Below are 16695 nucleotides of genomic sequence, written 5' to 3' on the forward strand. Positions count from 1 at the left end.
GACTTTTGCCAAGTTGCATGATTATATGTCTCAGTGTGAGTCTCTTAAAGTTCGTTTTACTTGGAGTTGATTGAGCTTCTTGGATGTTTATATTAATGTCTTTCCTAAAATTTGGGATTTTCAAATATCCTCTCTGCTTGCTTGCTTGCTTGCTTGCTTCCTTCCTTCCTTGACTCCCACAATGTATATGTTCATCCACTTGATGGCATCCTACAGGTCCTTTAGGCTCTGTTTACTTTTCTTCAATTTTTTTCTTTCTGTTCCTCAGACTGGATAATTTCTATTGTCCTATCTTCAAGTCTGCCAATTCTTTCTTCTGCCTGCTCAAATTTGCTTTTTAAATCTCTCTAGTGATTTTTTTTTTCCCTCTCAGTTATTGTACTTTTCAGATCCAGGATTTCTTTAGTTTCTTTTTAGATTAAATTTTTTTGGTTAATATTTCCATTTTGTTCATACATTACTTTCTTGACTTTCTCCACATTCTCCTCTACTTTTTTTTGACTGTTTTTAAGATAGTTAAAGTCTTTGTCTAGTATATCTACCATCAGGTCTTTTTCCAGGACACTTTCTATTGATTCTTTTTCCTTTGGGCCATACTTTCCTGCTTCTTTTTATGCCTTGTGGTTTTTTTGTTGGGAGCTGGAAATTTGAATCAAATAAGATGGTTAACTCTATAAATCAGATTCTTCCCCTTCTCTGCAGTTTCCTCTTTTTTGTTGTTGTTCTTGGGGTTTTTTGTTTTTCTTTTTATTATTGAAGGCTGTCTCTATGCTGTCTCAGCCTGAAGTATAAACTTAGAAGTCTTCTTAGGTCTTATCTGAGCCCTTTCCCTGGGCATGTGGTTACTCTGTAATTTCCTTCCATATGTTTGCAGTTGTTTCTGAATATTCTAGTCTTTAATGTCTGACTTCTGGAAGAGGAAAAAGAAAAAAATGAAGGGGGAACCAAAAAAAGGGGGGGCGCTGGTCCTTCAAATCCTTCAGAAGTCCCTTCCGCTGGGGAGAGGTGGCTTGTAATAGTGGAGGGAGGTATAAAAATAATGGCTACCTGTCTGTCTGTCTGCACCTCTGTGATCAGAAGCAGCAATCAGTGATCAGAGCACAGATCTCTGATATTTGGAGGACAGGGTCATTTTTGTCCACTCTGGTTCCTGCAAGCTGTGTGCAAGCTGCTCTAGAAACACCTGCACAGGCGCCTGCCATGAGACTGAGAGATGGGGATGAATAGCTGCTATTGTGTCAAGAGCTAAAATGAACTGAAATTAAGCCTTCCCCTTGCAAGCCTTCAATAGACTCCAGAGTTCCAAAATGGTTCTATAAGACAGATTCTGCCAGTGTAATTGTTGTGCAGATAGGGAAACGGATTCCTGGTGCTCCTACTCTTCCATCTTTCCAGAATCTTCTCCATACATTTGTGCCACATCCAAGTACAATCTCAGACATCTTTTGCCTAACATACAGTGTAAGACCTTTACTGTGAATAATATGGCTTTCTTCATCTTCCTCAAGACCCTTCGCCATTTCTTCACATTTCTCTACTGTGGCACCCAATGGGAAGCAGGACAAAGGACCCAGTTCAAGAACAGGCAAAAGAAGGCAAGAGTCCAAGAAAAAAAATCTACTGCTACCTGGTCTCCCTGTCATGTCTGAAGGTATCCTCTGTCTGACCACCCTCATCCCCAATCCTCCCTTCACCAACGCCTCCACTGCTGTCTCTAGACTCATGCCTGCTGCCCATTTTCTGTATCACCAGATTTCTCTTCTCTTGTGGGAGAAGAAATCCTTTTGCTTGACACCATTCACTCTTTCCCCACTCACATTTCAAAATCAACACCACTTCTGTTTACTCACCAGGAGCTTAAGCTTGATTTCCTTATAACATCATTTCTGTCTCTGCTTTCAAGCTGAGGGACATTTACTAAGCATCTCCTCTGTGCTGGCCTTCATGAAGGTTGCACAATAAACAAAGGGCTCCCCAAGCAATGGGTCAAGAGGGTCTGGGGCACCAACTCTGACTTCAAGAGGGATGGGGGAGGGGTCACAGAAGAGAACTAAGTTCCTAAAGGACAAGAGCAACTCCAGTGGTCAAGTCAATGTTCTTCCCTCAGACTCTCTCTATGACATCTGACCGAGATGACCATCAGCCAGCTGGCTCCCTTCCCTCTTCACCCACAACCCCAAGGCTTTATTTCCATGGCCTTCCATCGAGGGCCTTTACCTCCTCAAGAGGCCTTCTTCCTTCCCTAGCCACTGCAAGTCTCTCCCAAGAGTACCCTGAGAGTCTAGCTCTTTTCCCCCTGGACTGCTATCCTCCAGGTGTTCCCCATACTCTGATGACCTGTGTCAAGGCTTCTCTGTGGATGGTTCCCAAATCTGTGTCTTCAGGTAAGGCCCCTTTCCCGCACTGTAACCATGTACCATCACCTGCCAGCAACACTTTCCCAATACCACATTCCCTGGTTTCTGATCACGGGACAACATTCCCTGGTCTCTGAAGCCATCACTGTCTGCATGGTCACCACTGTCTTCCTCAGTCACTGCATTTGATCAGTTCTTCTCTTGGGATCTGGCTCCAATCCATCCCCTGATGTTCATTCTCAACAAGTTCCACTTTGGGTCAGGCCCTTACCATCCCAGGCCAACTACTTTCCAAAGTCTGTGAACAGCCCTATACCAGGCACTGACCATGGCTGTGATGATCTTCCACCTACACCACTCTGAAGTATCAGCCTTCTCCCCTACACACTTTCAGGGGCTCCAGGACTATCCCAGGATGAAGCCCAGCATCCAGACTGGGCCCACATGGCCCTCTATGGTCTGCCCCAACCTTCTCATACTGACCCAACTCATCAAACCCCTGGAAATACAGGTAAAAACTCAAGCCTCTGCCTAGTGCCAAACTCTACTCCGACTGCTGCCCCCACTCCCCTCCTTTCCTCTGCCTATCCAAACCTAACCCTGGTGACAGGCAACCTGAGGCAAGGCACAGAGAATGGGACTTTGAGCAAGAAACCTAGGACCCTAGGCATACCAATTGGAATCTGACTCCGTCTCCATTTCCCTGTCTTATAGGAAACAGCATGACCTATGCTGCAGGGTTGTCTCCCACTGCAAATAAGTTCATGTGTGGAAAGTACTGTGGGGAGTCTGGAACCAGTCCTTGGAACCAGGGCAGCCACTAGCTGCCTACATCCCTTCTGAGTGGTCAATGCCCTGACCTGCATCACATATTGTGAAACTCGTCCCTGCTTGGTTATCACTTGCACTTCTAGAACCAATTCAAATTCCTGACTTCCAGGCCAGAAGCAAATTCTCCTTCTCAGAAGCCCCCCATGATATTCTGGAGAAGCCAATTTAGCTCTCCTCCTGAACTGCTGGGCAAATCTCCCACTGTTACTTCCTCCACAAGTTGGTCTTTCCTGTTCAAGTACACAGTACATGTCTTAGAATGTGGGAGGCTTGGTTCAGTTGGTCTTTGACTCTATGCCCACTGGGTCTGGCCTGCTTGGGCAGGCAAGCCCTTAAAAAAACTAGATTTTTAAAAATGTTTATTTATTTTTCAGAGAGAGGGAGAGCAAGTGGGGGAGGGGCAGAGAGAGAGGGAGATAGAGGATGTGAAGCAGGCTCTGTGCTGTCAGTGCAGAGCCCAGTGTGGAACTTGAACTCACAAACCGTGAGATCATGACTTGAGCTGAAATCAGATGCTTAACCAACTGAGCCACCCAGGTACCCCAGGTTTTTTTTTAAAGAAGAAAGGAAGTAACTCTGACAAGCAGGAGTTACCTAGAGAGTAAGTTAAACAATCTCTGGAGCCACTGGCTGCCCAAAGGTCAGTGTGACAAAATGATGCAAGTTCACAGGGGAGATTCCAAACAGGGCCTGCGACCCACTCACCGAACAACCCCAGAACAGCTCAGATGGGCCGTGCTACCCTGCAAAAATGGCAAGATGGAGATATTAGCCTTGGGAAGGCCAACACCCAGAGCTGACTGTGAAAGAAGAGACACTGGAGAGGGAGGGATAGAGGGAAAAGAATGAAAAAGAAAAGAATAGTGAGGGGAGAGAGGGAAGCAATAAAAACACCAATGAAGAGAGACAGAGAAAGAAAGAAAGAAACACAAGAGAAAAAGAAAGAAAAGGAAAGGAAAGGAGCGGACACCCTGCTCTGTGCCAGCACCGTGCTACGTGCTCTCGTGTGATCCCAACACCCCATGAGCAGGAGGCCTCTGATGTGTATTCAGAGAAGCCAAGTGACTTGCCTGAGGCTGCCAGGGGGCACAGGGAGTAAGTGGCTGGTCTGTAGGAGTCCAGAGTCCAGGCCTCTCCCATGACAGAGGAGAGGAAGTGTCCATTCTCAGTCCGTAGGGAGGGCTCCAGCCACGGCAATCAGTGACCCAGGACCCAACCACAAGCCAGGGCCCAGTACATGTGCATCATCTCTGCTTACACTCCATGAGCCTGAGGCCCAGAGGGACAGGGAAGGGTAAAAGCGTGCACTGAGAATTCCAGCGATTAACCATAAAGCTTTCGGAAATTCAATTATTTTTTATCCAAACCCTTTTGGGCAATGTATTGTAACAAAACATAAAGGCGTGTTGGGCTGAGTATCTGGCCCTTTCCCAGGCTCAAGAGAAGCTGGCCTTGCTGATTTCCTGAACATGCCACACACTGGGGATCCTGGCTTCTGGAGGCAGAAGTAGAGTTCAGCAGCCCCCTTGGGGGAAAAGAGGCCCCTCTCGCCCTGGGTTTCAGATCCAGACTGGTGTCTGGGTTCTAGAAGCACAAGAGGCTCCAACCAGAGATGTCAGGATGAGCCCTGAGCCCAGCCCCACAGCTCAGCGGTGCAGGCAGGGGCCGACCTGGAGCACATTCAAGTGCTTCTCCTGTTCCCAGCACCCACCACCTCCTCCAGACTCCCCACACAGCTGTGGTACATCACGCTTCCAACCAAGCCCAGACATGCTGACTATGCACGCAGGCTGACCTTCGACAACACACGAAAACGATCTGAGATAAGTTAAAATGTGTGTGTGTATGCGCGCGTGTGTGTAACTTGTGTAAAAGACATAAACAATAGACTACAGGTTTCCCCACTATCTGAAAATAGAGCGTTCCTATGAAATGTTCAGTGAGGCAAAATGGCATAAAGAAGCAATTACCATTCGTTTATACGGAGAAATTAGCATTCCCAGACCCAAAAAATAACTTCCCCTAGGCTCTTCTGATACCTTAGGACACATCTTACTAACAGATGCACAAGATAAATTGACATAAAGCACAGATGCTCACAGACACAGTTCAAAGCTCTGGCGGCTGGATGCTGAGTGCAGTCCCGGGGAAAGGGACTTGGTGGGGCTGCTCTCGCTGTCCGGGGTGCATGCACACTGCCTCTATAATGACGCTCTGCAAAGCAGACACTGAACACTATTGTCGCTTTTCACCTTTTTTCGTAACAACAAAAATCCTCTCCAGATTTCTTTTGGTTAGCGAAAACAAGAACTAATAAGGTAGGTCTTTCATAACAGCAAAGTGGTGCTATGCAATCTTTGAAAAGCAGGGGATACTTGTGTAAGTTTTAGGTCTGGAGTAGTAAAATTCAAAATAGCCAGCATTTATTATACTTTGTTTTTTTTCTCACCAGTCAACCCAGATACAAAACCTCCCTCCTGGGGTAACTGAGGATCGGACTGGGTATGGGAAATCCCTAATATAGTGCCAGGCACACAGTAGGTGCTCTACACCTTACAGCTGTGATTGCTAAGACCCTACTGTGTGCCGGGCCCCATGTCAAATGCTCCCTCACAACAAATGCTGAACTTAACAGTGCCCATTTTACAAAAGAAGAAATACAAACTCAGATGAAGTGAGTTGCCTAAGACCACACAGCTAGTTGGCCACAAAGCCAGTATGAAAGGCACACCTTGTAAGTCAGCTCGGCAGCAGCCCAATCACTTGGGATTTGGCAATGCACCCAATCCCAGGGAGGGAGGCAGGGCCAAGGGAGCCCCGGGTGGGTTTAGCAGATGGCCTTGGCTACAACAGAAACAAAGAAATAGAAAGTGTTTAAAAAGTAGGAGGAAACACAGAGGCAGCCGGAGTGAAAGATGCATCAAGGATGCTGTCAGATGATAACATTTAGTGGAAAAATAAACAGAAAAGCCTAGAACACAGAACAGTGTCAATGTTGTGATAACAACTACCTCAAATTATGTACATGTGGGAAAGAATGACAGGGATCCTAGGGAAAGAACACTTTAATTTGATGCATTGGAGAGATTGTGGGTACGTTTTTATCTTCTATTTTGATTTCTGTTAACATTGATAAATGCTTATGCAAGAGTAATTTTAAATGCTTTCAAAGATAAAGAAATCAAAAAGAAAAACAATCAAACAGTTTGACTACATAAAAATTAGAAACTTCTGCATGTCAAAAAAAAAAAAAAAAGCAACTAACATGGAAAGACAACCAACAAATGCTGAAGGCTTATTTGTAGCAAATACGATAGGCAAAGGGTTAATTAATAACAACATCTTTGTTAATATTAAACACTCCTGAAAATCAAAAACATAGCATTTAAAATCGCTAGAAGCAAACAGACAACATATATGGGCATAGCACATAGCACATAGCACAAAAGCACAACTGTTTAGTACATGTAAGGAGAAATGTTCAATGTCCCCAATAATTACGGATTCACACATTAAAACAAGAGTAACATACCACTTCTGTCCTACTAAGTTTCAAATATATGTTAAAATTAGAAACCAAAGGTAGCTGCCAACACCTGTGTAAACACTTTTGGAAAAGAATACGGCACTACACAACAAGTTTGAAAGGATTCATGCCCCTCAGTCCAGTAATCTCACACCTGGAAATGTCTCAAGAGGAAAAAAAACGAGAATACAGAAAAAGTTTAAGGATGGTCAAAAATGTTCACCCCAGGATTACTTCTTTATAAGAAGGAAAACTTATGCCAATCTAAAGGGCCAACAAGGAAGTGATGGTTACATGAAGAAGTGCTACACAGATGTTAAGTAACACAGGTAGAAATCCAAGATGCAAATACCTCATCTGTTTCAAAGGGAGAAGTGAATTCAGCAAAGTTGCAGGGTACAAGATCAACACACAAAAATCAGTGTGTTTCTATACTCTAGCAAATAACAATCTGAAAAGGAAATTAAGAAAGCAATTCCATTTATAATGGCATTTAAGAGAATTAAATGCTTAGGAGTAAATCTAACCAAGGATGTGAAAGACCTGTAGACTGAAAACTACAAAACACTGATGAGAGAAATTAAAGATCTAAACAAATGGAAAGGCATCGTGTTCATAGACTGGAAGACTTCATTACCACTGTTTAGATGTTCGTACTACCCAAAGCAATCTACAGATTCAAGGCGATCCCTATTAACGTTCCAACAACTACTTTTTGCAGAAATGGAAAAGCAGATCCTCCAAATTGCAAGGGGCCTCAAATAGCCAAAATAATCTTGGAGAAGAAGCATAAAAACGTTGGAGAACTCAACTTCCTGACTTTGAAACTTACTACAAAGGTAAACAAAGTGGTGTGGTACTGACACAAGAACAGACACACAGACCAATGGAAGAGAACAGAGAACCCAGAAGTAAGCCCACACATGTATGATCAATTTAGTTTTGACAAGGGTAAAAGGGGAAAGGACAATCCTTTCAACAAACGGTGCTGGGAAAACTGGATAGCCACATGCCAATAATAAAGTTGGGTCCTTAACTTACACCATATATAAACTTACACCATATATACAAATTTACTAGAAGTAGATGAATGACCTAAACTTAAGAGCTAACACTACAAAATTCTTAAGAAAAAATTTGGGGGAAATCTTCATGACATTGGATTTGGCAACAATTTCATGGATATGACACCAAAAACACAGGCAACAAAAGAAAAATCAATATATTAGATTTTATAAAAGTTAAAAACTTTTTTTTAATTTTATTTTTTATTTTTTAAAATTTACATCCAAATTAGTTAGCATATAGTGAAACAATGATTTCAGGAGTAGATCCCTTAATGCCCCTTACCCATTTAGCCCACCCCCCGTCCCACAACCCCTCTAGCAACCCTCAGTTTGTTCTCCATATTTATGAGTCTCTTCTGTTTTGTCCCCCTCTCTGTTTTTATATTATTTTTGTTTCCCTTCCCTTATGTTCATGTGCCTCCAAGGACAGTATGAAGAAAGTGAAAAGTCAACCTACAGAATAGGAGAAAACATTTGCACATCATATATGTGACAAGGGATTAATATCCAGAATATATAAAGAACTGCTACAATTCAACAACAACAAAAACCCAACAAAACAACAACAAAAACCTGATAGAAAATGGGCAAAAGACCTAAATACACATTTCTCCAAAGAAGATACATGAAAGGCCAACAGGTACATGAAAAGATGCTCATCATCACTAGTCATTAAGAAAATGTAAGTTAAAACCATAATGAGATATCACTATCACTTCATACGTGTTACTATGGCCACCACCAAAAAGACAACAGATAACAAATGCTGGTGAGGATGTGGAGAAAGGGGAGCGCTTGTGCACCATGGGTGGGAGTATCAACTGGTGCAGCCACTATGGAAAACAGTATGGAGGAGCTGCAAAAAATTAAAAATAGAACTACCATATGATCCACTTCTGGGAATATATCCAAAGGAAATGAAAACACTGACTTGGAAAGATATCTGCACCCTCATGTTCACTGCAGCATTATTTACAGTAGCCAAGACATGGAAACAGCCTAAGTGTCCATAGATGGATGAATGGATAAAGAAGTTGTGGTGTGTATGTATGTATGTACGTGTGTGTGTGTGTGTGTGTGTGTGTGTGTGTGTATTTGAATATCATTTATCCATAAAACATCCTACCATATGCTATAACATGGATGGACCTCAAAGGCATTATGCTAAACGAAAGAAGTCAGAGAAAGACAAATACTGTGCGTTATTCGCAGAATCTAAAAAAAACAAAAACAAAAACAAAAACACGAGAAACACAACTCAGAAAAAGAGATCAGACTTGTGGTCACCAGAGGCAGAAGGTTGGGAAAGAGAGAATTGGAGAAGGTGGTCAAAAGATACAAACCTGCAGTTGTAGCATAAGTCCTAGAAACATGATATACAACGTGATGACTGTGGCTAACACTACCATCTGATATGCAGGAAAGGTGTTAAGAGAGTAGATCGTAAGAAATCTCATCACAAGAACATTTTTTTCCTTTTTTCTTTCCTTCTTTTCTTTGTATTGTATCTATATAGGAGGATGGATGTTAGCTGAACTGACTGCTAATCATTTCACAATATGTGTAAATCAAACCATCATGGTGTATGCCTTAAACTTATATATTGATATATGTCAACTATTTCTCAATAATACAGGTGGTGGTGGGGGAACCAGCAAAAGGGGATAGGGGAAGCCGAAATGAGATACCACTTCATAGCTACTAGGATAACTATTTAAAACAAAAAAAAAAAGAAGAAAAATGACAGGTGTTGGTGAGGATGTGGAGAAATTAGAGCCCTAACACATTGTTGGCAGGAATGTAAAATGGTGCAGCCACTGTGGAAAACTGTTTGGTGGTTCCTCAAAACGTTAATCATAAAACTACCATATGATCCAGCAATTCCACTCCTAGGTATAGACCCAAAGGAATTGAAAGCAAGGACTTGAGTAGATATTTGTAAACCAATGTTCATACAGCATTATTCACAATAGCCAAAGGAAATAAGACAAGTGATTATCAATGATGAATGGAAAAACAAAATATGGTACATACACACAATAGAAAATTATTCAGCTATAAAGGAGTGACATTCTGACACCTGCTACAACAAGGATGGGCCCTGGAAGCATTATGCTAATGGAAATAAGCCAGACACAGAAAGCCGAATATATGACTCCATTTATATAAGGTACTTGCAATAGGCAAATTCAAAGAAACAGAAAGCAGAATAAAGGCTATGGGGGGGGGGGGGGGGGGGAAGGGGAGGAGAGAAGGGGGAGTTACTGTTTAAAGGATACAGAGTTTCTGTTGGGAATCCCGAAAAAGTTTTAGGTATAGACAGTGGTGATGGGGACACAGCTTTGTGAATGTATTTGATGCCAATGAACTGTATATTTGCAAATGGGTAAAATAATAATTTTATGGGTATTTTAGTATGCATATTTTACCACAATTTAAAAAATGTGGACGAAAAGGGGGGTGGTAATATTATACACAGTGAAAAGATAGGAATGAAATAAACCAAAATGTCAGCAGTTATTTTGAAAAAAGAAATCTTTGGGTGGTCTCCTCTTTCTTTTAATCATTTTTCTCCGTTTTCTAATTTTAATTACTCTTTGGATGGAAAAAATACGTTATGTTTTTAACAGGTTTTATATTTTCAGTTTTGATATGTACATAATTCATCAGCCCAAATTTTTCCTTTTTAGGTAGAAAGTTTCTTCACATATGGGCCAGCATTTACAAAGGATTTACTTCACAAGGGACCATAAGGAAAGGAGATGGTCACTTAAGATGACTTAAAGTTCTCTGCTGCACAGAGGTAAAAGCTCATGTTCTCTTACAACCTGGTCTGGCCACCAGCCCTGGAGCCCACTAGCTACAATCCATCAGGGTGGCAATCCTTTCTTTTATGGGAGTTTCTCCCCCCGCCCTCCGGGCACTGAATGAGGAGAGGAGAGGTTTCAGGTGGACAACTGCCTCTGGATATGATACAGTCCATAATTTGACCTTCAAGCAATAAATTAAAATAGGAATAATAACTTAAACATGAAGGTGAGAACCTGCCTTAAATTTAACTGATCGAAATAGCTAATATTAATTTACCCTTAATGGTACCCCAAAACCTTCCCAGAAGGTCCCGTTTATATACAAATGGTACTGACATTGTACTGGGTCTTCATGCAGGAGTCCAAAGGACCTGTTCTCCCCTTTCTGACAAGTAAATAAAACGGCAGGGAGATCAAATAACTCACTAAAAAGAAGATATAATTTTTTATCTTCCTTTTTACAGTCTCATATCCACTTCCGTTGGGAATAACAAAGTCTGAATTCTTATGCAACACTTATCTAAATGTGTCGATTTTATCGGATTGATGAATTTTGCTAACAAAAGGCAGTGCTAGGAAATCTTTTATGACATATTTGGCCCATTCACAGGGCTGGAGCTTTAATTTAACCAACTTGAGAATTCTGAGGGAGAGCTGCAGGTGTTGGATCTGAAAAAAAAAATCATAAATGGGAAGGCATATCAATCTTTATGACGGGGAAACAAAAACACTCTCTACTTGCTTGCCCTCCACAGGCAGGAGAAGGAGAGGTGGCAGCAGCAGGATATTGTCTCGGGCTGCATAGCAAAGAGGAAGCATCACTGTCTCCCAGTGACCGCTATTTAGTATTGATCAAAAGGCGCTGGCCCAGAGAGGAAGAGAGGAATTGATAAAACAATGAGGTTTGCCAACACTGTGTTCTCAACAAGGACATTTTCTCATTCTCTTGACCACACCAGAGTAAGTCACTCCTGTGGCCGCCTGAGCGACCCAGCGGCTTTCTGTCCCACGGCCCCACAGCACCGCTACCTCTCTGCCCTCATGGACCTGTCCTCAAGGACCGTAAGCGTAGCCAATCACTTGACAAGGCCTGTTGCTTCTCCTGTCAAAGGTCTCCCCGAGTCCCCCCTCCCCTCCCTCCACAGCCTTAACTCGGACCACACTTCTCTCCCTGAGAACACCACCAAATTGCCTCTCCCTCTCTGTTCTCGGCTCCCCCTGGATCCTCATCGCTGAGCCATCCCTTCTGCCTGCCGCCAGTCAGCTCTGCATGGGAGAACTTCTCAGCCACTTCTTGCACAAACTCTTTAAGGACTCCTTACTTTCTGTAAGACGAAATCGTAAACTCGCTGGCATGAGATATTACAAAGGTCCTTTGTGATCTCGCCTTTCCCAGTCTCCCCTCCAACAGCAAAGTCTGCCCGTCCATCTACCCAATTTTACAAGCCTCTGTGACAGAAACATCCAGTCATCCACCAAAACTCATCTCCGCCTTCAGATAACCGAGTTGCAGCTAAGCAGATGGTGAGGGGATATGTTTCCTGGCCTGACACCGAGGCATGACCAACATGAACGGGCAGGACTGAGGCCTCACCCACAGAATCTGTGGCAAGGGTGTATGCCTCTTCCAGTCCGGGCGTTCTTTATACACTGGACCCTCCTGTGAACGTGAATGCAGCACTGTCCGTGCCTGGCTTTGACCACACGGACAGGGACACACCCTAAGTGGAAGCAGGATGGAGGACACCGGGGTTTCTGAATGCTGTACACAGAAGAAACCCCCTTGTGCTCATGTTAGGAAATTACCTGGAAAATCAGCTTCTAGTCTCTTTACGCTTCTGTATTTTTTGGTCTCTTGCAACAGCATCTTAGTCTTTACTCTTGCCGCGCGCAAGGGCCAGGTGAGATCCCGCTTACTAGGACCCACAGCTGACACCCGCCTGCCCAACCTGTGTTAATGAAATGAAGCATGCCCCAGAGCCAGCTTAGACATGTGGACACTCCTCTCATTAGCAAACCTACTTGGTGTTCTCTAGGGTCTTCTGCATTTTCTTTGTCATTTTATCAATCGCTGCCTGTCTCTTCCCTTCAGCTAAGAGGTCTATTTTGTTCAGCACCACGACCAGCTTCTGGCAGGCGATCTGCCCAATCACAAGGCACTCCGCGGACTGGGTCTGCATCCCTTTGGTCACATCGATGACCAGCATCATCAGATCAATGATCTGGGCCCCTACAAGGAGAGAAAGACAAGGTTAGAAAGGGAAATGGGGGAGAGGACTCTGTAGAAAGTTGCCCAATTCCTGAGCTTCAGCAAAACCAGCCAAATTCAAGTATGAAGATAAAGATGGGTGGGATGACCACCACACGCCTCCTAGCCCCGGCCATGGGGGACGGACTCGGACCAACACGATTTCACTGAATCCTCAAGACCACCATGAGGGACGGGCGTGTTACCTCATCTGGAGAGGAAGAAACTGAGGCCCGCAAAATACAGAGAGCCCACCAAGAGCCACGGCCAGCACGCAGTAGGGCTGGGGACCCCAAAACACCCTTTTACTGCATCAATCCCTTCATTTTATTCCCATCTTAGACCTGGCAAACGCCTAGAGATCTGCCCTTGACAAGACAGCAGATGGAAGGAATGGAAAACTACCGGGGAGGTGGAGGCTCGTCTCCTCTATGGCTCCTGGGTCTTCTCCTCACGGTAGTTGGGTTTAGTCATGATCCTCCCACGCATGGCTGTGTCACATCTACTCGCTTCTTTTGTCCTCTCCGTTCCAGGTGGTAGGCTCCCGTCCTTTCAAGGAGGTAAGAGCAACCCAAGGTTCAACTACATCAACGCTGAGCACCGCCAGCATGTACGTGTGTGTATTTCTATATGTGTGTGTGCGTGCGCATGTGTGTGCATTCCACACGTATGCATGCATGCCTGGCTGGGAGCATGCCCTAAATACACAGCCACACCTGAGCTGAACAACAGCAGAGGGAGGAATTACAGAGGAATCCATGAGGGGAAACCGCCCTGAGCCATGTTAGGAATACTCAAGTTAGCCAATGAAGGGAATGTGTCCTTTTTAATGGGATTTGAAGTAGTTTTACCAACAAAGGGGGCAGGAAGTTATTTTGGGGGATACAGAAATATGCAGCTATTTCCCCCTTTGCCCCAGGAGGGATTTCCAAGACCCAACTATTGTTGTGGTGAAACGGAGGAGGACTGCTCTGTGGGTGACTCTCATGACCCAAGATCATTCCTGGGGAGCGAGGGAAGGCGAGGAGGAGGGCAGTTTTCTCTGCTGGCACATTTACTGTGTGCGCTAGTCAACCCCTTAATCTCCATGACCAGTGTTTCAGACGAAGGTGGACTCACAGGGTACTTGCTTTGGCACTAAGGGCCACCAGACACCGGGGAGCCTGGCTGCACTGCTTAAGGATTCTTTCCTGGTCACCACTGACGTGCGCAGCTCCTCCAGCCTCCCCCCAGGAGAAACAATAGCATCTCCGGCTCTAGGCAGGCCTCAAAATGTCCCAGCTATCCTCCCTGGCCCTTCTGTCTGCCCTCCCAAGCCCCCTCTTCCACCTCACCCAGTCCCAGGGACTCCGTGCTGCTGTGGTCCAAGGGGCCCGGAGGGGCAAGCTGGTGCTCACAGCAGCCGGCACTGGCATCTCCCTTGTCCCACCGGGCAGCATGTGGGGACGCGGCAGGGGATGACGCTGGTTCTATCGCCTACACCTTTTAAACAACGGAGGTCTAAAAACCTCACCATCTGACAGACTCCCTCTCTTATCTACCGAATCACCAGCTCCCCTCTGGGATGCATCTCTGCTGCAGCCTCAACCCCCATGGCGCATGGCAGGCCCATGTCAGCTGCTCCCTAGCGGGAAGAGACCTGTTCTTTGCCTCAGACTTGTCCCTCTGAAATCCATCCTCCAAACAGCCTCCCAGAAGGAACTTCCTAAACTCTATGACTGATTCATACACCGAGTCAGGGAGGGGGGTAAATCGGTATTTCTATGAAAGTCAATCGGAAAACAGCTATCAGAATTCACAGCATCTTTGACCCAGCCAAGCCCACGCACATGTGCAGCGTCCCATAGTGTAAGCAGGCTTGTTGTAGCTACAGTTGGAAACCATGTAAATGCCCATCACCGGGGGGCATGTTAAAAACAAAGAATGTTACACCCACTCCAGGAGAATACTATCCCACCATTAAAAGGAATGAAGAAGCTCTTTGTGTACCACTATGGAACAGTCCCCAAGGTAGAGCGAGTGAGAAGAACAAAGGGCAGAGCGATGTAATCCGTGTCAAAAGCGGGGGGCGGGGGGTGGGGGGGAAGGTGTGTGTGCATGGATGCTGTATGGGAGGAAGTGTTTGCTCCTCTGCACATAAAACATGTCTAAAGGAATGCAAAAGAAACAGCTAACTTTTGGTTGTTTGTCGGGAGAGCCAGGTGGCAGATGTGGGATGGGGTAGGAAGGAAACCAGACTGCGTGTTCTTCTGTACCTTTTACACAGGTGTGTAGTACCCATTCAGAAATAAATAAAATGACGTGACGTACATAAATAGATAATGAACTAAACACTGATTTGCTGTTCCCCTGCTAAGAGCCCTCGCTGTCTTCTAACTGAATGGGAACTCCGTACTGTGGCTTTGGGCCCCCTCTTCTACCTCACGGTCCTGGCATGTCCTCCTTGCGCTGCGCACCAGGGTGCACCTCATGGAGCCCTCCCCGGTGCTCCCTGCCCTGCCCCAGGGCACATGTGTGTGCGCACATGCACGCCCCCGCTCAAAGCCTGAGCCCAGCTCTCCCCAGAAGAGGTGACTTCTCCCCAAGCAAACCTGTCATCAGTCACAGGGCTGTGTGGGGAGGTGTTGAGGCAGAATAGGACAAAGCCCACAGGTGAGCAGAAGGAGGAGTGCCTGGGGTTCCCAGCCTATGAGTCGTTCTCCAGGAAGACTGGAGAGCCACCTTCACACGAAATGGTCCCAAGCGCCTGACCAGGTGACCCCCAACTGTAGTGGGCAAAGCTGTGCCCACAAAGCCAAGGCTACGCTATCCCAAGGATGTCTCAAGGACTTTTCCAGAGTACTTCCAACTGCCCTGGCTCCCTCTAGGACCTAAACAGCATCCCCTCCCTTACCCAAACTACCATGGACCCCCTGTACGGATGAGGAGGTGTTTGGTAACTGCAAATAGGTGCTAAAGGAGAGTCACTCAGCAAATAGGTGCTAAAGGAGAGATCTGAACACTGGTGCCTGTCCTCACCTATGTGCCATGTGGCCTGTCCTTCCACATGGGGACCCATCCCCTCTCCAGCCTCTTCTCTTACTCGTCTCACTCCTCGCCCACTCCTCATTTTTACACTGAGAATCAAGGTACACTCCACGATAATTCTCACCCTTCTCTGCCCGGCTTTTGCTCCTGCCCCTCTACCTATACTTCACTCACCCCTGGCCCTTCCTCCCCAACTACCCCAATGCTCAGAGCTTACAGATCACAGGTCGGGCTGTCAATCTGGATTTGTAGGACCCAGCACAGGACCCAGCGGGCACAGCATGGGCAATCTTTCATGGACTGAACTGAGCTAATGATAGCTTGCCCCCCCCCCACTCTATTCACTAGGACTCTGTTCCTTTTCTCAGAGATTCAGTTCCCCATTGGTATATAAAACTACCCAGGAGCACCTTGTCTTGGCCCAGTGGCTGGAGGGGAAGAACTCGTACATTCTACGTATTTAGCCCATCTCACTTATGATGCCTGTTGGGATCCTGGGGATAGAGATGAAACTGGCCTGACAGAGCCAGAAAGACAGGTGCAGACAAGACCCAAACACTCAGAGTGGTCAGGATTTCCTCTGCAGCCTTAATCCAGCGTCCACAAGCCGCCTTTGTTGCAGGAGCACACAGCTCCGTTCCAAAAGGCCAGGCTCTTGAGCAGACCCGCTGCCAACATCAGGCACTTCTAAGGAGACCAGAGGTCACAGCGACGTGACAGGCCCCACTGAGAACCAGGGGTCATCATCAGGCAACTGCCCGCTGCCCAGCAGCGGCTCTCAGTTACTCCCGTTGCTTCATCAAACTTTTGATCAGGCGACAGGAAGTGA

General features: G+C 45.5%; 1 protein-coding gene across 3 annotated transcripts in view; it reads right to left on the minus strand.

The window, feature by feature from the left end:
* Positions 1–16695, minus strand: part of EEFSEC (eukaryotic elongation factor, selenocysteine-tRNA specific) — a 248753-nt gene that overhangs the window by 149587 nt on the left and 82471 nt on the right. For all 3 annotated transcript variants that reach the window (XM_042912414.1, XM_042912408.1, XM_042912425.1), the window contains exon 2: positions 12614–12821. In XM_042912414.1, the coding sequence (XP_042768348.1) occupies positions 12614–12821 (208 nt within the window). The remainder of the gene's footprint in view (positions 1–12613; positions 12822–16695) is intronic.

This window comes from Panthera leo, chromosome A2 (assembly GCF_018350215.1).
Source record: "Panthera leo isolate Ple1 chromosome A2, P.leo_Ple1_pat1.1, whole genome shotgun sequence".
Lineage (NCBI taxonomy): Eukaryota > Metazoa > Chordata > Mammalia > Carnivora > Felidae > Panthera > Panthera leo.